This window comes from Coccidioides immitis (genome assembly GCF_000149335.2).
Source record: "Coccidioides immitis RS genomic scaffold supercont3.1, whole genome shotgun sequence".
Lineage (NCBI taxonomy): Eukaryota > Fungi > Ascomycota > Eurotiomycetes > Onygenales > Onygenaceae > Coccidioides > Coccidioides immitis.
In genome coordinates this window covers 5,602,183-5,622,498 of record NW_004504310.1, presented here as the reverse complement: position 1 = coordinate 5,622,498, position 20,316 = coordinate 5,602,183, and the positions used below count along the sequence as shown (strand labels likewise).

Sequence of the window (20,316 nt, the reverse complement as noted above, 5' to 3'; positions counted from 1 at the left end):
ACATGAATGCGGTAAGAATATTTTATTGGTCTTAGTTGATATTTTTTGCGAAACAACAAATGTGCTCAACAAAGCACACAGCGGTAACAAACATCAAACACCAGAATAATGCTGAGAACACAGTTCATAAGGCAGCAAACACCAGCAATGGCTGCTCAATAGTCAAGGCTCAGGAAATGCGGCAGGGATAAACATGACAAGAGTATTAGCTCTCACAAGAAGTCGAAGATAAAGATGGATATCCGATTTCCAATGATAAAGAGCCAGTTCCTGCACCCTACTGGTCAGCCCGGACGAGCCTTCGGCCCCTTTCAGGTTCAAGGGCAAGTAGAGCATCTTTAGGGCGCCGATAGCTATATCCTAAAAAGGCACTTTTCTTCCTCATATCCAGCGCAGTTTTGCTCACCCGGTCATCTCGTAAGACCTTGTCCCTAGCACGCTTCTTCTCTCGCTTTTTCTTCAACGACTTACTCTGGAGGTTGACTGTTATACCAGCCAGGATTCCATTCCTAAGCTTACCTGCCGTTTTGCATCCTACACTCGGACCATCTAGCTGTGTCTTTCCAGAGTTATTTGGAGTTTGGCCTCTGGATCCATCGACTTCTTCGAGGCTGGCTTCGCTTGGCCCATCCGGCGCATCGCTCACCTGCTCTCCTTCGAAGTACTTAGTGTCATCTCCAGCTTTAACCTTCGGTACAAACGGTGGACTGCGATAGTGAAGTTCGTCCCATCGAACAGCCTTAAAGAACGGATGATTCTTAATATCAGCTGCATCATCAGGATAGACATAATGGCCACGGTAGTTTCTCGATGTTTTATCAGCCGGATAATTGAGCAGCTCTCCCGGTATCCTTCCTGAATGCACATAATCATTTAGTATATATTTTTCGGAGCAAAGGCGGTATTCCTTTTCTTGTAGAATTTGAATGATCAAATCAATCGCATCATCAGAAATAAGATGGTCCGAAGGCCGATCTGTAGGGAAATACAGTGTCTGATAATGATGCTGTACTGCATTAGCAGCAAACAAGAGGTAATGGGTCAGGGGTATTCGGCGGTTAGACTCACAAGGATTCTTTGTTTGGTGTCATGCCTTGTTTTCGCAGCAAAAGGAGTAAACCCGTACAAGCACTAATTGTGTTAAGGGCTGCAACTGCACCTCTTTGACGATGGGGTAACAAAGAGGGTACCGTACCTCATATAGAATGATACCGATGCTCCACCAGTCACACCTCCCGTCGTAAAACTCACCCCTAATAACTTCTGGTGCCATGTACTGGCTGGTGCCTACAACACTCCTTGCAAGTTTCTTCCTTTGCTTCCGATTTCGCCAGCAGAGAATATCATCATTTGGTCCAGGGCTGGGAATTGAGAGTAGTCGATCGTGATTTTTACCGGACTCTCGCCTTGGTAACTCGGTACCAGTACTATGAGCGACCTCTTGAGCTGCTTTGCGGTCCTTGTCGTCTCCTTCGACTTGTATTCCCAGCTTCGACATCAATGATTGCCTTTGATTCATGTAGTATGTTTGATCATGAGACCAATGTCCGTCAAAGGCAAGGCCAAAATCGGATATTTTTAGGTGCCCAGAAGCTGAGATAAGGAAGTTATCAGGCTTGACATCTCGATGAATCCACCGGAGGCGATGAGTCTCTTCCACGCAAAGAATCATCTCAGCAATGTACCATCTGGTAACGTCCTCGCTCAAAATGTTCTTCCTTATTAGCAAACTAAGAAAGTCCCCGCCAACCATGTAGTCCATGACAAGATAGAGACTATGCGTATCTTGAAAGCTAGCGACTAGCGGGACTATCCATCGGGATTTTGTTGAAGCGACAAGAAAATCTCTCTCTGCCCGTAAATGCCCTTCCTGACAATTTCGTATCATATCAGACTTCCGAATGACCTTCATTGCGAAAACATCCTTTTTTGATCTGTCCAGATCCTTACGACGAGAGCTTCTAGCCCCATCGACTGCTGATTTTAGAGCATCAAAGGTACTGGGCCTTCTATGGCTTTGAGTCGCATAAGACTCTGGTTTCGGGGTCTCGACGATATCTCCTGTGTGCTTCTCCCTCACAAGGCGAACGACTCCAAAGCTGCCCTTTCCAAGAACTTTGATACATTCGTATCCAGCCACAGAGATACTCTCCCTAGCTTTCGGGCAATTTGACCGACTTTTCAGGAGGCGATCCTGTCGGAGATGGTCGCTTTCCTGCCGGTACCACGCCTGTTTTGCTCTAACATGCTCTTCTATCGGCAGGTTTAACAGGTACAGTCGTTCTTCTAGTTCGCGCTGACGCTCGGACCGTGGAGACTCCACGGAGAACAATTCGTTGAAGTAAGTCTCGAAAAAGATTTTCGCGGACGCAGCAGCCTCAACAGTAACAATAGATGGGGATATTTTATTGAGTTGGTTGATTTTGTTCTCAGATGTGTCGGAACCTGGAAAGTATTCTCCGTTCTTCTGGCTAGCTTTATCTAACATCTTTGGCAAGGGCGGCACCGGCGCACCGTCAGAAGTAGGGTTGGTCGACTGTGTTCGAGGAGACGAGGCGCTATGCACTGAAGAAGAGTCTGTGTCATCTTGGGCGTTATCCCCTAACGTTCGCAGGTCAGGTGTATTGGACGCAGGAGGCGTAAAAGAAAAGCTGTGGATACTGGGCCGTCTGCGCAGATCTGAACGGTGAATTACGGTAGGATGGCCGAACGTTGCAGAAAATCTGCGAGACAAAATGTTCGTGAAGCCAGGACTGGAATGTCGACGAGGAACATGGAGGGTTGAAGGTTTGCAGCCTAGATTTTCCACTTCGATGGCCTGGTGACCATCTTCTGAATGATGTTTACTCGTACACCTTTTACCTCTATTGTGGTAACTTGTCGGATCACAAAGGCGCTTCAAGGGCCGGGATGGCGCTAGCAATATCCCAGGAATCCCATCCGCATCGCGATTTCCACGATGAGCCAGGGGATAGGTGACAACCCTACCGGAGGCACCCTGGTCATAGCCTGCCCTAACTTTTTGTGAACTGTGCTCTGGCTGGCGAGGGAGTGTCATTTTTCCTCCTGGGATAGAGTCAATACCAAGCATTGTAATGATAATATCAGCCGGAAATTATACCTGTGCCACTGCAGTTGCTCCGAAGTCTTAACATCGACAACAATTTCGATCTGCTCCTCCTCAAGAAGCGTCGAACACTGTCTCTACTTCGAGAAGTTCCACTCGAGCTTTCCGAAATCGACGTCACCGAGTTGACTGAATGCTCCGGGTTTTCTACCTCAGGCTCAGTAGGTTTCTGTTGTGCGGGATTTTCAAAGAGTGTCTTGGAGAAGGTAGCTCTCCGTCGAACGACCATTATAACGTCGTAGGAGCGATATGTTATGAATATAGAGAACGAGAGCCAGCAGAGGGCCTGGATTAGCCCAGCTCACCCCTAGCGCCTAATCAAAGCGATAACGCATGCAGAGTGCTTCATTCAAAGCACAGAGACACACGGCCAAGTAAATGAAGCCTGAAAACGGCCATGTCGAAGTAAGCCGTCGTCAAGGAGCGTCTTTGCTTCGACTCGAAAGAAGGAACAAGCCTCCATTAGCAGCGGGAAGCCGAGACCGCTTCATGACGCGAGGAAAGCGCTTTCGCAGTACCGCATTGAACAGTTAAAGAGCCGGTGCATATATTCTGGCAGCTCGATGGGGCACATTGGTTTCCACAGCCGGAGTGTGTACTCATTGGCAGCCATCTGATGGAGGCCAAGATAGCATCAAAGCACTGCCAACAGAGGGGAAAAGGATCCGCCAATGGGCTGTTCAGATGCATTTTTGGTCTGGAATGGAAAATGGTTCATCAGAGACTTTAGTTTTCCTCCAACAGCTTTTTGCTGTTGCAACTTGGAAATGAATGCAGGTGATCAGAGAGTGGTGAGGAGAGGTTGTAAACAACAAAACCTGGATCTCACCAACCATAACCCCCTCCCCTTGCCCTGGATGGCCAAAGAGAAGGATAGAAAAATTAGGACTCACTGTGGCTAACTAGAATCAACGTATCCTGCATAAAACATGAAGAAATCTTTTGTCTCAGATCATACTAGTATTAACTACTCAAAGAACAGGAACACACTCGGTTATATCCAGGCCCGTCTCCCAACTCCCTGCGCGAGAATCCTTCCCTATGCCCAGGTGAGTGCACCTTGAAGCCGCGGCAGATGTCTCGACACGAACAGTAGAACGTTAAATGTGACAAGTAAAACGCCGAGGGATGAGCTTGTTCTTTTTTTATACAAAACAATTAGCACTGTGAAGACAGCAGCCGCGAGCAGGTTACCTAGTCTCAACAGGAACGAAATCAAACTGTGGGAATAGCAACTCAATTAACACAGGAAATCTATTTGATTTCGAGGAGTTTCACGTCAAAGACAAGTTTCGAGTTGGCGGGGATTCCAGGCTGCGCCATCTTGCCGTATGCGAGATGCGGTGGGATGGTGATTCTTCGCTCAGCGCCAACGGCCATTCCGGGGATGCCGATATCCCACCCCTTGATCACTTCGCCGGAACCGACCTTGAACGAGAATGGTTTCCCCTTTTTGTTGGCTGCAACGGCGACTGTTAGCAAGGTACTGGTTCTACGTCCAATAAACCAAGGACCACTTACAATCAAATACCTTCCCGTTCTCAAGCTTGCCGATGTAACGCATCGACACCCTGTCGCCCCTCTTGGCGGCAGGACCTTTTCCTTGCTTCCTATCTTCAATCTTGACACCCTGGACTTCCTTCACGATGATTTCTGGCTTAGTAGCCTCCTTTTTCTGATGGGTGGAGCCAGTTGGACCCTGTTCGAGATTCTTGGCGAACTGGACCTTCTTGTCCGACTTTCCAGCAGCTGGAGACTGCTTGGCCTCTGCGGGTTTCTGCGCCACCTCGGCTGCCTCCCCATTATTCTTCTTGAGCTTCTTTTGTTGCTTCTTGCTGAGGGGCTGCTCTCCGTTGGTGGCGGGTTTCATGGATTTGGACATCATATCGTCGAGATTCTCATCTGAATCCTCTGCTAGTCGCTTGTTTTTTCCCTTACTGCCCTTTTTAGGAGTCTTTGTTGAGAGTTTCTCTTCTTCATCAGTATCGATTTCCATAATTCGAGGATTTTCCAGGTCATCCAGATCATCGCTCTCCTCTTCATCCCCTTCCAGGAGGGCGAGCTCATCTTCATCCGGAGACAGGTCGTATTCATCATCTTCCTCCTCACTTTCCTCGTCATCACGTTCATCGAGAGGAAGGACGTAGTTTCCGGTGAGGTAAACTGTGTGAGTACCTGTTACCTTGAAGAAAATGCGTTCGTCTTCGGCAACAACAAAGTCAAGTGGCTGCTGGTAGTTCTGCGATTGCGAAGGAAGAGAAAGGGATGTGTCAATACATGATAAAATAGCAGATTGGTAGATGAGATTAAAGCTTACCTTCTCAGGGTCCAATGTGCAAACGACCACTTCTTCCAATTCCAAGTCATCAGATCCCTCACTGCCAGAATCATCAGTGACCTTGCCTTTTCCCTTGATCAGCTTGGAGATAGCGGCCTTGAGATCGATATCATCTCCATCGGAGTCATCTTCGTCCTCATCCATCGCATCTTCCATTTCTTTGAGCTTGGCAGCCTGCTTGGCCAGCTTTGCCTTGGTAGGATCACTTGGCCCACCATTCGCCTCGTCGTCGGAAGACTCATCATCATCCTCAATATCGGAGTAGTCCTCATCATCTTCATCATCGTCTAGATCCAATCCTGGAGGAGGTCGAACAATCTTCAATGTCGCTCGTGGTGGCTTATGTGCGCTAGCTTCGTCCTCGAGCTCTGGCAAAGCATCGGGGTCGATTGCCGCCATAGTAACACGAAACTGCTCATTTCAAATTAGTATTTCGATATGCCCACAGTTTTCCAGAAAGAGACCTAAAAGATATACCATTGCTGAAGCATTGGGCACCGCGGGAACGAGGATACCACCAGGCGGGACCTTCGCTGCGTACAACGCGACAGGCTGAGTTCCAGACATGATCGCAGAATTTAACGGGCCGTCTATGGATGAACCGTGGGATGACTATTCTCTACTGGGGCAATTGAGCGAGTGACCAGGCGGTTATCCTGCTGGAAATGAAGGTGGCTGAAGAGCAGGAAAAGATTCGAGCTGCAGCTGAAAAAGGGAGAGGAGGGAAAAAAAAAAATAAAAACTGAAAAAAATGAAAAATGAAAATTCGAGGTAAACAGAATCTGAAGACCCGCTGTGGATCCGCCCCATAAAACTAGTCTACTTCGGCACTAGTTCAGGACCCACTTGTGCAGAGCCGCGATTAGCTCCCACGTGATACATTAGAGTCACATGACCGCGCTTGCTGGTCGCGTCGACCACTCGCGTCGCTGCGGTTTATGTAAGAGACAACGGCCACACTCGCCACGGGGCTCGGCCAAGTCGACGACAAAGGTTGTAGACTTGAGACCAAAAGGCGCATCTCTCCGCTTGTGATGATGAGAGGACGACGAAGGGCTGCGTTGCTCTCTTGATCTTTTGTTTCTGTTGGTGGTCTGGTTATGTTTCTTGCGCGTTCTTGGCCCCACCATGGGCTCTCGATTGGAATCAGGATCCAACGCAGTTCGGAAGAGGATTGAGAACCGTAAGGGCCGCCGAGATATTGATATAAACCGGCTACTTGGCTAACATTTCTGCAGACGTGTTTGAAGATGAAGAAGGCGAGGAGTACGGAGCTTCAAGTTTCGGCGGATTTGGAGAATACTTTCGTCGCAAAAAGTTGAAATTGCAGAACTTGGACGCTGAGATACGATCGAGTTCCCCGAACAACCCTCCGATCTTTCAAGGTGTGGTTGCACATGTAAATGGCTACACACAACCGTCCCTAAATGATCTTCATCGCCTTATCGTTAGCCACGGTGGAGCTTTCCTCCAGTACCTTGACTCGAAGACGGCGGCTACACATATCATCGCAAGTTCCTTGACACCCAAAAAGCGCGAAGAATTCCGGAAATATCGTGTCGTAAAACCAGCGTGGGTTGTGGAAAGTATAAATGCTGGCCGACTTCTTCCCTGGAATTCGTTTAGGGTTGTGGACGAGGGAGCGTCTCAGAAGGTGCTCAAGTTCAGCGACAATGGCCAGATCGTGAGCCAGACCAGGACACAGTCGTCCAGTTATCGGGATCAAACAGAATCTAGCTGGTATATAGCACGTCTTGCCCCACGCTATCCCGACGCTAAGGGGTTCGAGAATAGTACAATTCCTACGCCTTCACCCAAAGCTGTAGGAGATGTTGGTGACAGTGTATTTAACACTAAGGCCTCTACTAATATAGCGCAACAAGAGCAGGGATTTGACGATTCTATTCCAGTAGAGAATAGGACGACTTCAGGTGATGCCGAGGTAGCAGTTCATCCGGAAGACACTGACGAACCGCGACAAGAACCTTTGGAGAAGACCAAAGATAACATGACTCCTGAAGAGTATAACGCACAGTTACTCTCAAATCCACATATGCGTAATTCAAGCGGCGTTAATCCCGATTTTATTCGGCAGTATTATCGAGAGTCGCGTCTTCACCACCTTTCTACCTGGAAAGCCGAGTTGAAAGCAAAGCTCCAAGAGGCGACCCTTGCTAAAGTTTCATCCCTTCGGACACCCAAAAAACACGTTCAGGGATCACGACGGTACATACTTCATGTCGATTTCGATAGCTTCTTTGCCGCTGTTTCCATTCGCAAGAACCCTGAGCTTGCGGATAAGCCTGTGGCCATCGCCCACGGTACAGGAGCAGGGTCTGAGATTGCGAGTTGCAACTATCCCGCGCGGGCATTCGGTATACAAAACGGAATGTGGATGCAGGGAGCCTTGCAGATGTGTCCCGATCTTAAAGTTCTTCCTTACGATTTTGCTGCCTACGAAGACGCGAGTAGGAAATTTTACGAGGCAATACTTGATATTGACGGCATCGTACAAAGCGTCAGTATTGATGAAGCTCTTGTCGATATCACTAAGCTCTGCCTTGAGGCCGGGGGTTCTGAAGGCAAAGGTATATCGGAAGGCTCTATCTGGAAAGAGCAGGCAAAAGCTGATGAAATTGCCCAAACTTTACGGGATTCAGTTAAACAGAAGACTGGATGCGATGTGTCCGTAGGCATTGGAGGAAATATTCTGCAGGCCAAATTGGCATTGCGGAAAGCCAAACCAGCTGGTCAGTTCCAGCTGAAGCCAGAAGTGGTTCTTGAGTTTATCGGGGAACTTACGGTGCAGCAGCTTCCCGGGGTAGCGTATAGCTTAGGAGCTAAACTCGAGGAGCTTGGGGTGAAGTTTGTTAAAGATATCCGCGAGCTTTCTAGGGAAAGGCTTACCTCGAATCTCGGTCCAAAAACTGGAGCCAAACTATGGGACTATGCTCGCGGCATTGATAACGCAGATGTTGGAGACGTCGCACCCAGAAAATCTGTATCCGCAGAAATAAACTGGGGAATTCGCTTCGTCACGCAAGCGCAGGTAGAAGAATTCGTGCAAAGCTTGTGTGATGAGTTGCATCGACGACTTATGGAGAACGGGGTAAAAGGGAAGCAGCTGACGATGAGGATTATGCGACGAGCTCTTGATGCACCCCTGGGTCCTCCGAAGCACCTCGGACACGGCAAGTGTGATATGTTCAACAAGAGCGTTTTGCTAGGTGTAGCAACCAATTCCAGTGAGGTACTTGGTAAGGAAGCCGTTTCAATCCTCAGGAGCTTCAATTTTTCCCCCGGCAATCTGAGAGGACTTGGAGTACAAATGACGAAATTGGAGTCCATCAAATATGATCCTTCTGGTGGGATACACAGCAGCCAGCGTCAGCTCAACTTCGCCCCTTGTAGTCCTCAAGAACGAAGGCCCTCCCAGGATTTGGACGAAATAACCACCCCGAGTAAAACGGAGTCTTATGTATCCGTACAAACTGCGCCAGAACTTAACGATGAATCACAAAGACCGATGAATATCACTGGAACTCAGTTTATTATGCCTTCACAAGCTAATTCTCAAGTGCTTTCTGAGCTTCCTGGAGATATTCGGTCCAAATTTGTCTCTATGAGCAAACAGCAGCAAACACCAATAACTCTTGCCAAACGCCCCCTGATACCCCAGGCACCTTTTTCACTGCCTCCTCAGTCGCAGGTGGACCCGGAAACTTTAGATGCCCTGCCAGAAGATTTACGAGCGGAAATACTGGCTTATTATCAGCAATCCCCCCCATCGCTTCCATGCGATGCATCCCCCGAAGCAAATAGTAACATACGGCCAAAGACAAAGCTTACTCCTACCAAGCCCCGTGCTGGCCGCACTCGTGGCCGGCAGGTTGCCAGTAAATCTGATGCCAAGTCTACCCTGACTCAATCAAGCTTCATCGTTTCTCGACCGTCCTCGTCTACAGCTCCAGCAGATGAAAATCCAAGCACATCATCGGTTGTTGAAGAATGTGCAGATGATATTTCCGAAGAGTTTCTTTTAGCGTTACCAGAAGACATCCGTCGCGAGGTCATCGAGGAACACAAACGATCACGTCTCCAGAAGCGATCCGGACTCAATTTACCTACAGTTCGCAAACCGTTAAGTAAGCCTACAGACCGCCCTCCAGAGCAAAAGCTCCTCGAATTCGCACCCCGGCCGCCAAAGCCGACATTTACTTCAAAAAAGCTCTCTTCACTACCAGAGCTGCGTGAAGCACTAAGCGAGTGGTACGAGTTATTCAAGCGAGAGGGACCCTTTGAGGAAGATGTGGATGCCCTTACCAAGTATTTGAAGCGTGTTATTCTTGAGGAAAGAGACGTGTCGAAGGCTGTTGCTGTGGCACAATGGTTGGCTTGGTTGTTGGATAGTGCCGGGGACGATGAGAAAGACAAAAATGAAGTAATAGATTTTGGGTCGGTTGACCAACACCAGTCGCTAGAGGCTTGGAAGACTGCTCTCCAGAAAGTGCGCAGAGATGTTAATGATGCTGTGAGAGAGAGGGGGTTGCCTCCCGTTGAATTTATGTGAATATGCTTATTTGGTACTGATCCTCCACCAGTCAGACTTATTCTCTTACTCTTGAGAGTAATATGTCTGTGCATCCTGAAAAAGAAGGGTGTCTGGAAGCCATCTGTCTTTGCCCCAGTTGTAGTTTGTTCATGAAGAATGGTCAATTAGCGTGCAAGAAGAACGATCACCATTTTGAGAAGAACACTGCAGTCTAGATATCGTTCCTCAATACATCTTTGGATTGAATATGGCACTTTTATAGGCCTGTTTGAGATATAAATTCAGTGATGGATATATGTTTGGGATCTTGTTTATCCAGGTATATTTATCAACTTCTCACTCCTTGGTGAAGATATGTCCCCTCTCAATTTGAACCAGGAAATAATGAATGCCCCATACTTCGTTGTTGACTGAGTCAGAATTGCAAACCGCAAAGTTGGCATATTTCGCAGAACACTTACTCAAGTCACATAACTAAGTCCCGAAAAAAAAAAGAAAAAAAGAAAAAAAGAAAAAAAGAAAAAAAGAAAAAAAAAAAGGTGAGTGAAAAAAGAGTCAGGTTACCCTCCGTCGCAGCACATCCCAACCCAGAGCATGACTATCGTAGTCTATGCCCATGACCGTCCGTTCCAGGACCCGTTCATAATCACGGACGCCACTAAGCTTGAGGTTTTCGATCGGCGAGGAGATAGCAACAAAGAGCCTCTTAAGACCATCCTCCTGGCCCTTCAATGCATGTGCCAGCGGCTCGAAGATGCGCTGACACGCAGCTTTGTATGCAGCTACCATCTGAGCATCATCATCGTAGATGACGCCATTTGGCAGATAATCAAGGTCCTCATGGAACATCCTGACCATCAAAGTCAGTGCTGGTAGTGTAAGTTTGTTTACCGCCGAGTCGACGAAGCGTTCCCAGGCAAGAGTGTTGGGTTGGCCAGGTAGATGGGTATTTCCGTCGATGCCAGTGAACTCGAGAGTGAGGAATCTGAGATGTGGAAGGTCGTCTATGGATAAGCACATGGGGCTCCAACCGGGCTTTAGTTCGGGTACGATGAGCGGACTGATGATGAAGCGGTTCTGAGAGACGAAAATATATCTAGATAGCGCTCTTATCCGCCGGTTGACATCGAATAGCTCCTTGGGGAGCACCCAGCAGGGATCGCAATTTACATAATAGCTGCTTGTCAGGGAACAACAGGAGAAAAAATCGTCCCTCGAGAAGCAAGCACCGCCCCAGCAGAGCCGGGGAATGAAACCATTTGATGATACTACCAGAGTGGTATCCGAAATGAGCCCCGCATGCTCCAAAACTTTCAGCTGAAGCTCTGGAGGGAGTTTGGCGAAAGGGAAAGGAGGGTCTATATCATCAAGCTGCCCTGTAGTCATGAGAACCAGACGCTTTACCCACGGCTGAAGCCGCCGGTCCGCGTTGGGCAGGGAAATTAAGCAGTTCTTCAGACGTGGAAATTCCAGCAAGGGCGCTAAAGACAGCCTTAATGACTGAAGCACAACAGCAGGATAAAAGCATTGAGGGGCGAAATTGATTTGTAGGTTCAGTTTGCCAGCCGCTATGTGGGCTCCGAGGTGATATAGAGTATCCCGCCACTCTTGGACAACCAAATTGAGACAAGGGGCCAGCTCTTGGAGCGGCATCTTCTCATCGAACATCCGATTCCGCGGTGCATCATCGCAGGTTCGGCCGCAAGGGCATCGCGTGGGGCGGAGATTCAGCTGCAATGTAAGTCGACGCAGGGCTGACAACGCATTCCCGCCCACGACCTTGAAAACAAGGGGTTTCTCGCTCGAAACCGCGAATTTATTCTCAGAGTAGAACGCGTGCAAAGCATCCGCAGACACGTCGCGAGAGACATAAAACAACTGGTTTTGCATATGGCAACAATATCCAGCGCAGCGAAATCTCGCAACGCAAAAGCTGCGGTTTAGAGAGCACCACTGACCAGCCCAGGGCCGGTGCACCTTGTGGCCAAGTGCCATCAACCTGGTATCAACGCCCACCACTCCGAGCAGGCTGTAGATTTCTCGCCGGACAGAGTATGGTAGCCGAAGCAACGACGGCTTTTCGGGAAGATTCTCCATTGTCGTGCCTCGAGCAAAGGTGGGGGAATCTCGTGTCGATTTCTCCTGCGACGTTTAAGTGGTCACTATTGGTGTGAGGCACAAGTCGGGCGACTCGGTGAACCGAGCTACTTAACGGTAAACACCTCGTTGAGTTTTGGCTCGCTAGTTCGTGCTGAAGGGCGTTGACGCAACGGATGATGAGTCTTTTATCTTCCTGGAGTTCGTCCGGAAAAATCTACTGTCGTAAATAGTTCAAATTCGGATAGCATCATCGTTTTTGCTTTCTTTTCTTGTTTGGCGACTCCAAAGACCTTCGAGGTGAGTCGATCTTCGATCCCCCCCCTGTTCCTCAGTGCTTTGACCCTTGGGAAATTCGCCGTGCACGTGTGTACACTGAGAAGTCTGGGCCCGTCGTCCTTTAATACATAATATATAGCTACAGAGACCCGGCCAGCTCTATGCATGTATTTATGGAATTGAAAGAATGGATGCATAGCAAATATTGAGATATCGATAGTATATTCATCCTGTCTGGCTCCCTCTTTGAAAGCCATTCCCTTTTTCTTCACTGGTGGTTGCATACCTTTGGTTGGAACATTCCCTCTCATCTCTAAATCGCTATCTTTCTCTGTCATTACTTGTAGTAACTAACTAGTTAAATAACTGCTGATAATCATTCTCTCTATCTTGCAGCCAGCGCCATGGACAGCATATCAGGTAAGGGGAACCCTTCTGGTATACCTCCCTCCTCCTCTCTGAGACTGCGGCAATGGGGACTAACTTCTTCTCTAGACAAACTCCCAGTCCACTACGCCATAATCCTCTACCCGGGTTTCCAAGCTCTAGACGCCTTTGGACCCCTTGACGTCCTCAATGTACTCGGGAGAGACAAGCCAATTAAGCTCTCCATCATCGGCCCAAGCTTGGACCCCGTCAGCATCAATGCTCTGCCCCGGCAGGGTTTGATATTCAACCCGGCATTCTTCCAGAGTGTGGTCCCTACGCACACCTACGCCAACCCGCCAGAAAACATTGACGTCCTCATCATCCCGGGTGGCACGGGGAATCGAGACCCGAGAGTTCTCGAGCCAGTCTCCAAGCTCACTCGAGACTTGTATCCGGGATTGCAGTACCTCTTCACGATCTGCACCGGCTCCAAGATCCCAGCCCACGCGGGCATCCTGGAAGGGAGAAAGGCGACCTCCAACAAGATTGCTTTTGGCGAGGTCGCGGCTGCTTACCCCAAGGTTAATTGGGTCGAAAGGGCGCGCTGGGTTGTTGACGGGAATATCTGGACCACCTCGGGCATTAGTGCGGGGATAGATGGGATGCTGGCCTTCGTTGAACATCTTTACGGCAAGGAGAAGGTGGATGTGCTGTCTCATTATTTGGAATATGTGCGGAACGAGGACCCGTCCGTCGACCCGTTCTGCAGCGAAGAAACGAAGTAAGGCATTGACTGGAGTGGATGGAGGACGAGCTTGTGGGGGTTTGCTTCCTTTGCATGGGCGTGTTTGGTTACCAAGCTGGCTGCTTGTTACTCTAACCAGTGGTTCTATGTGCATACACACATACAGTTCGCTGCATCAAGCGGCGTCCCAAGTGGCTCGGAATAGAGGCGAGACGGCATATATGCATTATCCGGTGGTTCCCTTGTGCCTTGATGCATCCTGGAGGTGGGCATGCAGTATCGGTCAGTTACGTAAAGATCCTCTCCACTCCAACGGCGTATTTATTTCTTTTTTTGCGCCGCCAATTTGTAAAAAATATTCTGGACAACACAAGATTGGCAACACGGCCGTGACTGGAGTTCGGCCCGCTCCGGATGCGGTTCTGGGTGCTTTCGTCGCGTCTCGCCCTCAGCTCCGACTCCCCAGCGGATAGTTCAGGCCGAGTGATCGTCGGCGATGGCGGCGATAAGATAAGGACCACCTGACCCGGCCGGCGGCGGCTAGACGCGGACATCCCAGGGATTGCCGCTACCGGCGCTAACCCTAAACAGGCTAATGCCGTTCCGGGCCCGATAACGGAGGAGCCCTAGCCCTAAGCCCTAAGCCCTAACTAGGCCCCGAAAAGGACACCGAGTGTTCGCCGGGCTGCTTTCTGTCTGCCATACGGGAGTAGTTTTTGACTCTAAAACGCTGCGACTAAATATATAACTTGGGGGATTTGGGTCTGGGATGTCTGGCCCGTGAGAGAATGCTGTCGTGTCGAGAAAATATCGCCTGACGGCTTGCAACTTTCAAGGTACCAGCGCAGAGGTCAAAAGCATATGAATCCGAGGCTGTGCTATGCGGTATGTGTGCTGGAGCAATTGGACTTTGATGCATATTAAGAGCGACCTCAAAAAGCATCTTGGAAACACAACCACGAGTAATACTCTGCCGTGACATCACACCAGGCGATGACAGCGGTCACGGCGAATCGGCATTTTACCCGGAGCACATGCTCTGATTGGCCAAATCCACGAAACTTGTCTAATTCGAGCGGCTGGCCCATTGTCCCCGATCACGGCAACTAGTTATTGCTGGCCCTTGGCGATGACGGGACGAACGGGGTCCTCAACCAGCCGCAGAATCCCAGAGCTGGTGGTTGTGACTCAGACAGGCCAGAGTCCTACAAGAACAAGACCTGGAGACCTCAATGTGGATATTCCTCGAAGAGACATCAAGGCGTTTCCCCCGTCAGTTTCACCTGTGAAACCAGGCTTTATTTCGCTCAGCGGTGCTTCTCGTACAACTTGACCGTGGGTATCCGCACCCACTCAATCCCATAATTTCTTCCGTTTCTGCGGTTCACTTTTGCTTAGAGCCGTGGGCCTAAACCAAGGCTAAAAAGCCAAAAGTCTGCATTTTGTTCATAAAAACTCCCGCATGTAAATATTTCCCCGGAACCATATCGTTCTCATAGCAACGGTGGCCGGCACTCCCTGTGCATACATTGGGGATTAGTTGGACATATCCTCCCAGCGCAGTACGAAACCATCAGTATACTCACATAACCACATCCTCTTTCATTCCCACAGGCATATTTGCTTGCAAGACATGGCACCAATGCAACCAGACAGTCAGTTCTCGCAGCTGACAACAGCACCGCACGATGAGGTATTTGCTCTCATGGGTGCGTTCAGCGCTGACCCGTTTCCGGACAAGGTGAGTCTGGGAGCCGGTGTATATAGAGATAACGAAGCGAGAAGTTGGAGATTACCCACCGTGAAGAAGGTAAGTCCGTTTCGCTCCAAAGCTGCAACTATATTAAGAATATGAGCTGAAAAGAAATTCCTCCAGGTCGAGCTGCAACTCCTCGACGACCCGACGTTCGACCACGAATATCTTCCCATCGCGGGCTACCCACCGTTCATTGAACTTTCCCGGGATCTTGTGTTCGGCGGAGCAGACTCGCCTGTAGACAAGGACCAGATTGCCAGCTTGCAGACCGTCTCTGGCACTGGAGCGAACCACATCGGCGCTCGATTCCTCGCGGATTTCTTGCCTCCCCTCGTCCACGGAAAGAAGCGAAAGGTCTGGATCTCCGACCCAACATGGGTCAACCACCACCTCATCTGGGAACTCGTGTCGTCAGGAACGACGGGAAGCCCCGTGGAACGCCGCACATATCCATACTACCATGCGCCCACTCGAACGCTGGACTTCGATGGCATGATTAACGTCCTGGAGAAGGACGCTAGCAAGGGAGATGTCGTACTCCTCCACGCGTGTGCACACAATCCCACCGGTATCGACCCAACCAGAGCCCAGTGGCACAAGATCGCAGATCTTTGTGAGCGCAAGGGCCTGTTCCCGTTCTTCGACTCCGCATATCAGGGATTCGCTTCCGGCGACCTAAACAACGACGCTTGGCCCATCAGAGAATTCGCTTCACGCGGTATGGAACTCTGCGTCGCGCAGAGCTTCAGCAAAAACCTCGGCCTGTACGGTCAGCGCGTGGGCGCGTTCCACCTTGTGTGTCGCAGCGCCGATGCTGCAGCAAAGGCAAGATCGCAAGCCATGGAGATCCAACGAGGAGAGATTTCCACTCCACCAGCATATGGTAAAAAAAATTAACTCTCCCTCCCTCCAAACGACAGCAAAAATGGATGAACTAACTGGGAGTTCTAATTTTCGTAAACAACCACAGGTGCAAGAATCGCCGCTGCCGTGCTCAGTGATCCAGCCCTCCGAGACACCTGGAAGCAGGACCTTATCACGATGAGCAGCAGAATTAAGTCCATGCGACGCGCCCTGTACGACGAGCTCAAGCGTCTCCACACCCCGGGAACATGGGAGCACATCATCAACCAGATCGGCATGTTCTCCTACACGGGCTTGACCAAGGAGCAGGTTCGAGTCCTGCGTCAGAAGTATCACATCTATATCCTTGATTCGGGCCGCATCTCAATTTCTGGATGTACGTTGAACCAAGCTTTCCCAAGCTGTGTACCATCCATTTGCTTTTCTATTTCCTTTGTCTTATCGCTTTCTTTTGCTACGAGCCCTGCAGGGTCTGTGGTTCAAGAGTCACACACCCCGCCTGCTGTGTTCCCATACAATCCATTTCTAAACTGCACCATAAACCTACCACACAATAGGGCTGACTCCTGCTACAGTAAATACCAGTAACGTCAAATACGTCGCCCAGGCTTTTGACACCGTCGTACGAGAGTGTCCCGCTGCAAATGGCAAGCCGCACGATCCCTGAAATGGTGCAACATTTGGAGACCCGATATCACAAGTATATTATGACAACCAAGTAAATAGCGCTAAGATCCTTTTCTTTTTTCTTTTTTTTTTTTTTTTTTGGGTTATAAGTATACTCCTATACTCCTGATATGTCCTCTGTTGGGTTGTCAGTTTCTATTCAGTGACATCGATGTTGATATCTGTGTATGTTATTCACTCTGTAACTAATGTACGGCTCGCGCTCCCATTCAATACTAGAGGAACTATGATTATGTCTAGGATGCCACCTGAATGTCCAAATGAAACCCAAGAATGGCTATCAACGCGCCTACTATACCTCGAGCGATGTTTCTTCGGTCGAAAGAGCTGAAACAGGAAAACTGGCTACTTATTTAGTCTTGTAAAAGCCACGCGGAGTAATTTTGCCGCATGAAAGTGAAGCACTGGATATCTTGTCCAAGAGTAACTGACAGTATAATGGAAAAACCCAACACAAACCCACCCAGAAAGGTAAAAAGAAAGAAAAAGATACAAGAGCCTGACCTGCCCAATACTGCCTATTAGTAGCAGCTCGACAAGAAATAAAAATCAAAGGAACACCGTAGTAAATATATGCAAAGGAGCAACAACGCCCTGGACACGGCAAGGGCATGATCAATAGACCGGTCTCCCTTCATCCCACTTCTTCATCTCTCGACTTTCAGAAACCTCCTTCGCGCCCCCCCCCGTTTCCGATGGTAGCAATGAGAACCGGACTCTCGAACCCTCTGGTCGATGGGTCGTGGATTCCAACTCTCCGCCAATTGCCTTGATACCCCCAATCCATTCCCAAACCCTCGACACATCTCCTCCACGTCCTTCTCGCACAGCTGCTCGCACGTTTGCATTTCCCTCCACAATCCTCTTGACTCGATTCCAAAGCTCTTCCCGCCGACTTCTCTTCAGTTCATCTCGTAGAACATCGTCACGGAGTTGCCCGACCGAAATCCAGGGTTCCAGTGCCTCTCCACGAGCATGTAACGCGGCTTGTGTCGCCAAGCGATCGAGAGTCATACTGACCAGGGACGGAACACGCGCAGCATCGGAACGTTTAGCGAGAATGCGAGAGCGCACATATCCAACAGCAGATATGGAAAACGCTAAAAAGAGAATAGGGAGTCGATATGCGAGGAGAGAGAGTCTGAGGTGCCGCTTGACGGCGCAGACGAGGGAGAGTTTTGCGAGGGATGACGAACTAAACGTGATGATCTTGGCTGAGGCTGCGCTGTGTATGCGTGCCCGTTACTGTTAGTTGCAACCGCAATGTCAGATTGTCAATAATGAACATACATCCCAGCGGATTATACATATCTAGAGGGTCTGCCAACATACGAGGCGCGATCTCTGGGAATAATGTATAGTACCACCAGAAGAAAAACAACTTACCCTTTCGTGGCTGTCATCACCTCCTCCCTACCAGTAATTTCACCAAGAGCTCCCCTCCAAAGTTCCTCAAACTCTTCGTCGCTCATTCCCTTCCGTTTGGATTTGCTAACTCGTTGCTTTAGTTCGGCGGCCGTCATCTCAGGAGAGGTGACTTCCTTACTACCATCTTTGCCCACCTCTCCACACTCATATTTGGCCCTCTGTTCTCTCAATTCATCAACAGCCTTGTCTGTAACGACCTTGACCCGGCGCAGTTTGTCACTGTCCGGTTCACATGTTGGCGGCAGAGGAATCAAGCCTGCTAGAGACAATGGGTGTGGTTTCAGGACAAAATCTTGCTCGCAGGTAGCTTGCAAACCGGAGTAGCAGAAGGCATGTTGTGGGCAAGGTTCGCATTTTGGCTCTATTACGGAGGCCCATTCGGGAACCTTTGTACCTTCAAGAGACCAGTGTGGCTTGCCAACACCGCAGTACCCTATTTCGATTTTTTCCTTCCTCCACCACATGCCAATGGCGGATAGCAGCGTAACAATTACGAACCATGACACAGCTTGTGTTCCCCCTCCTCCCCGCTTCGCGGGTTTTCTTTTCACAACTGGCTTTCGGGGTGTAGCTTGTGCTTGCGTCAAAGCGAGCTGTTCATCAGGGGTAAACTCTTCTCCGGGCTCCAGATCGTCTTCTTCAGACTCCTCTGCCTTCAAAGACCTAAGGCCTAAAACAGGTGCGTCAAATGTTGATCTGGTTGGTACCCTGACGCCGTCCTCTTGCTTTAGACTAGGAGAGGCTAAGAACTCGCTCTTCCGTTTCCTCCTTTCATCCGCTGCTGCTCTGGCTGGTGTGGAGTACCTTGGCGTACTCTTCCGTCTTAGTTCACTACTAACCCCCCGAGCACGGAGGGTTTCCACCGGCGATCCACTCTGGAAGGGATTATCATCCGTAAAGACGCTGGCACTTCGAGTTTCATACTTCACCGGCACAGGCGTTTCCTGAAGAGACGCCGTCGATTCATGCGGTGTCGGATATGCTTCGCTCTTTCTTAATTTCCGCCCTGTCGTCCGAGGAGTAGCTTCTATCGCGGTCATATCTTCACCGGTTTCTTCGGTGTCAGACGCACGTGGATGTTTGGCAGCTGACCTCGTAGTTCTTCTCCGGCTTGTAGACGGTGGTGGGATACTATCATCAACCTCGACAGTGGATTGTCGAGTACTGGGCCGTGATTTGCCTCTTCTGGTTGACGGCGTTGCTGGCGGGGCTTTTGAACGTCGAGTCTTGCTTTCATCCTCTCCCATACTCTCTTGACTACTGGGCATGTCGATTATACCTTCACTCGTTCTCTTGATGCGATCTCGTTGGCGCAAGAGCTGCTTGGCCTTGGGTAGGACCTCGGATTCCACGATGTTGATGAGCTGCGCCTTCTTTGCGGATGTCGGATAAGGAACGTCATGGCTCACAAGGATCGATCGAAGCCGCGGTACGGTTAAAGAATTGAGGTCGAAGCCTGGCATCAGATAGGCGAGCTCGTCGCCACTGTCGAAGCTAGACATGGCGGGGATCGCGCAATGTGGCCTAATAGACCCTGAGGAAGTTTGGGCGATCGCCGGTTAGTAAAGAAGCAGGGCGTCCCTCACAGATTTGCTTAGTAAATGTGATTGAAATAAAAGCTGGATTTGTGCGCTTCGGAGTTGAATGAGAGCAGGGAACGAGTTCAGATTGCAGCGTTGGCGAGTTTTTGGCAAACACAGTAGCGTGGTATCCAGGGCAACAGGTTGGAGTGGAGTCCAATGGGCACCCTCAAACCAACGCAATGACAGAATTCGTTCGAAGATGAAACCGGTCTCAATAAAGATTGAAATAACTGGCAGGTGATATGTGGGAGACACCGGTTCTCAGAAAGCGAGGAGACGGGCACTGGCAGCTCCGGGCGGAAGTTGGCCTTAACAAGGCGCTAACTTGAGCGTGATTTTTTGTCAACAAAAAATCAAGGCAACAGCGCCACCAGCCACTTTCAAAGGCGCTGGAGTTCGATTCACCGCCACAATCGAACGCCACGTGGCTAGAAGGTGCGGTGCCAAGACCTTCGTCCTATCTCAACGCTAAGCCGCATCTCAACCGCCTT

At 49.7% G+C, this 20,316-nt stretch overlaps 8 protein-coding genes across 8 annotated transcripts; 4 read left to right on the top strand and 4 right to left on the bottom strand.

The window, feature by feature from the left end:
* Positions 1 to 4: 4 nt before the first annotated feature.
* CIMG_01090 (AGC/NDR/NDR protein kinase) lies at positions 5 to 3,356 on the bottom strand (the record flags this gene model as incomplete). Its single annotated transcript, XM_001247318.2, has 4 exons — positions 5 to 1,006; positions 1,069 to 1,131; positions 1,196 to 3,066; positions 3,122 to 3,356. The coding sequence occupies 4 exons, from the start codon at positions 3,354 to 3,356 to the stop codon at positions 278 to 280; spliced, it is 2,898 nt and encodes a 965-aa protein (XP_001247319.2). The 3' UTR covers positions 5 to 277.
* A 149-nt stretch (positions 3,357 to 3,505) lies between these two features.
* Positions 3,506 to 4,060, top strand: CIMG_12804 (uncharacterized protein; the record flags this gene model as incomplete). Its single annotated transcript, XM_001247319.2, has 3 exons — positions 3,506 to 3,532; positions 3,760 to 3,918; positions 4,034 to 4,060. The coding sequence occupies 3 exons, from the start codon at positions 3,506 to 3,508 to the stop codon at positions 4,058 to 4,060; spliced, it is 213 nt and encodes a 70-aa protein (XP_001247320.2).
* Positions 4,061 to 4,104: 44 nt separating this feature from the next.
* CIMG_01092 (FK506-binding protein 4) lies at positions 4,105 to 6,169 on the bottom strand. The gene is made up of 4 exons (XM_001247320.2): positions 5,943 to 6,169; positions 5,445 to 5,876; positions 4,649 to 5,366; positions 4,105 to 4,587 (listed from the first exon to the last, which is right to left on the bottom strand). Exons 1-4 carry the CDS (start codon positions 6,030 to 6,032, stop codon positions 4,382 to 4,384), a joined length of 1,446 nt encoding a protein of 481 aa, XP_001247321.2. The 5' UTR covers positions 6,033 to 6,169; the 3' UTR covers positions 4,105 to 4,381.
* Positions 6,170 to 6,466: 297 nt separating this feature from the next.
* Positions 6,467 to 10,035, top strand: CIMG_01093 (DNA damage repair protein Mus42; the record flags this gene model as incomplete). The annotated part of the gene is made up of 2 exons (XM_001247321.2): positions 6,467 to 6,648; positions 6,704 to 10,035. Exons 1-2 carry the CDS (start codon positions 6,594 to 6,596, stop codon positions 10,033 to 10,035), a joined length of 3,387 nt encoding a protein of 1,128 aa, XP_001247322.2. The 5' UTR covers positions 6,467 to 6,593.
* A 537-nt stretch (positions 10,036 to 10,572) lies between these two features.
* On the bottom strand, positions 10,573 to 12,114 carry CIMG_01094 (uncharacterized protein; the record flags this gene model as incomplete). Its single annotated transcript, XM_001247322.1, has 1 exon — positions 10,573 to 12,114. The coding sequence occupies one exon, from the start codon at positions 12,112 to 12,114 to the stop codon at positions 10,573 to 10,575; it is 1,542 nt and encodes a 513-aa protein (XP_001247323.1).
* A 509-nt stretch (positions 12,115 to 12,623) lies between these two features.
* CIMG_01095 (ThiJ/PfpI family protein) lies at positions 12,624 to 13,841 on the top strand. The gene is made up of 2 exons (XM_001247323.2): positions 12,624 to 12,831; positions 12,889 to 13,841. The coding sequence occupies exons 1-2, from the start codon at positions 12,798 to 12,800 to the stop codon at positions 13,545 to 13,547; spliced, it is 693 nt and encodes a 230-aa protein (XP_001247324.1). The 5' UTR covers positions 12,624 to 12,797; the 3' UTR covers positions 13,548 to 13,841.
* Positions 13,842 to 14,676: 835 nt separating this feature from the next.
* Positions 14,677 to 17,045, top strand: CIMG_01096 (aspartate aminotransferase). The gene is made up of 4 exons (XM_001247324.2): positions 14,677 to 15,317; positions 15,384 to 16,146; positions 16,234 to 16,503; positions 16,703 to 17,045. Exons 1-4 carry the CDS (start codon positions 15,141 to 15,143, stop codon positions 16,792 to 16,794), a joined length of 1,302 nt encoding a protein of 433 aa, XP_001247325.2. The 5' UTR covers positions 14,677 to 15,140; the 3' UTR covers positions 16,795 to 17,045.
* A 38-nt stretch (positions 17,046 to 17,083) lies between these two features.
* Positions 17,084 to 20,120, bottom strand: CIMG_01097 (sister chromatid separation protein). Its single transcript, XM_001247325.2, has 2 exons — positions 18,201 to 20,120; positions 17,084 to 18,039 (listed from the first exon to the last, which is right to left on the bottom strand). Exons 1-2 carry the CDS (start codon positions 19,742 to 19,744, stop codon positions 17,430 to 17,432), a joined length of 2,154 nt encoding a protein of 717 aa, XP_001247326.1. The 5' UTR covers positions 19,745 to 20,120; the 3' UTR covers positions 17,084 to 17,429.
* Positions 20,121 to 20,316: the final 196 nt, after the last annotated feature.

Excerpts from the sequence above, each read along its gene's own strand:
- CIMG_01092 (XM_001247320.2), bottom strand. The coding sequence starts at position 6,032 with ATGTCTGGAACTCAGCCTGTCGCGTTGTACGCAGCGAAGGTCCCGCCT. Across the intron at positions 5,877-5,942 it reads TGCCCAATGCTTCAGCAATG|TTTCGTGTTACTATGGCGGC; the intron begins GTATATCTTTTA and ends TGAAATGAGCAG. Across the intron at positions 5,367-5,444 it reads GCACATTGGACCCTGAGAAG|AACTACCAGCAGCCACTTGA; the intron begins GTAAGCTTTAAT and ends TCGCAATCGCAG.
- CIMG_01095 (XM_001247323.2), top strand. The coding sequence starts at position 12,798 with ATGGACAGCATATCAGGTAAGGGGAACCCTTCTG. Across the intron at positions 12,832-12,888 it reads AGGTAAGGGGAACCCTTCTG|ACAAACTCCCAGTCCACTAC; the intron begins GTATACCTCCCT and ends CTTCTTCTCTAG.
- CIMG_01096 (XM_001247324.2), top strand. The coding sequence starts at position 15,141 with ATGGCACCAATGCAACCAGACAGTCAGTTCTCGCAGCTGACAACAGCA. Across the intron at positions 15,318-15,383 it reads GATTACCCACCGTGAAGAAG|GTCGAGCTGCAACTCCTCGA; the intron begins GTAAGTCCGTTT and ends AAATTCCTCCAG. Across the intron at positions 16,504-16,702 it reads CCGCATCTCAATTTCTGGAT|TAAATACCAGTAACGTCAAA; the intron begins GTACGTTGAACC and ends CTCCTGCTACAG.
- CIMG_01097 (XM_001247325.2), bottom strand. The coding sequence starts at position 19,744 with ATGTCTAGCTTCGACAGTGGCGACGAGCTCGCCTATCTGATGCCAGGC. Across the intron at positions 18,040-18,200 it reads GTGATGACAGCCACGAAAGG|CGCAGCCTCAGCCAAGATCA; the intron begins GTAAGTTGTTTT and ends ACGCATACACAG.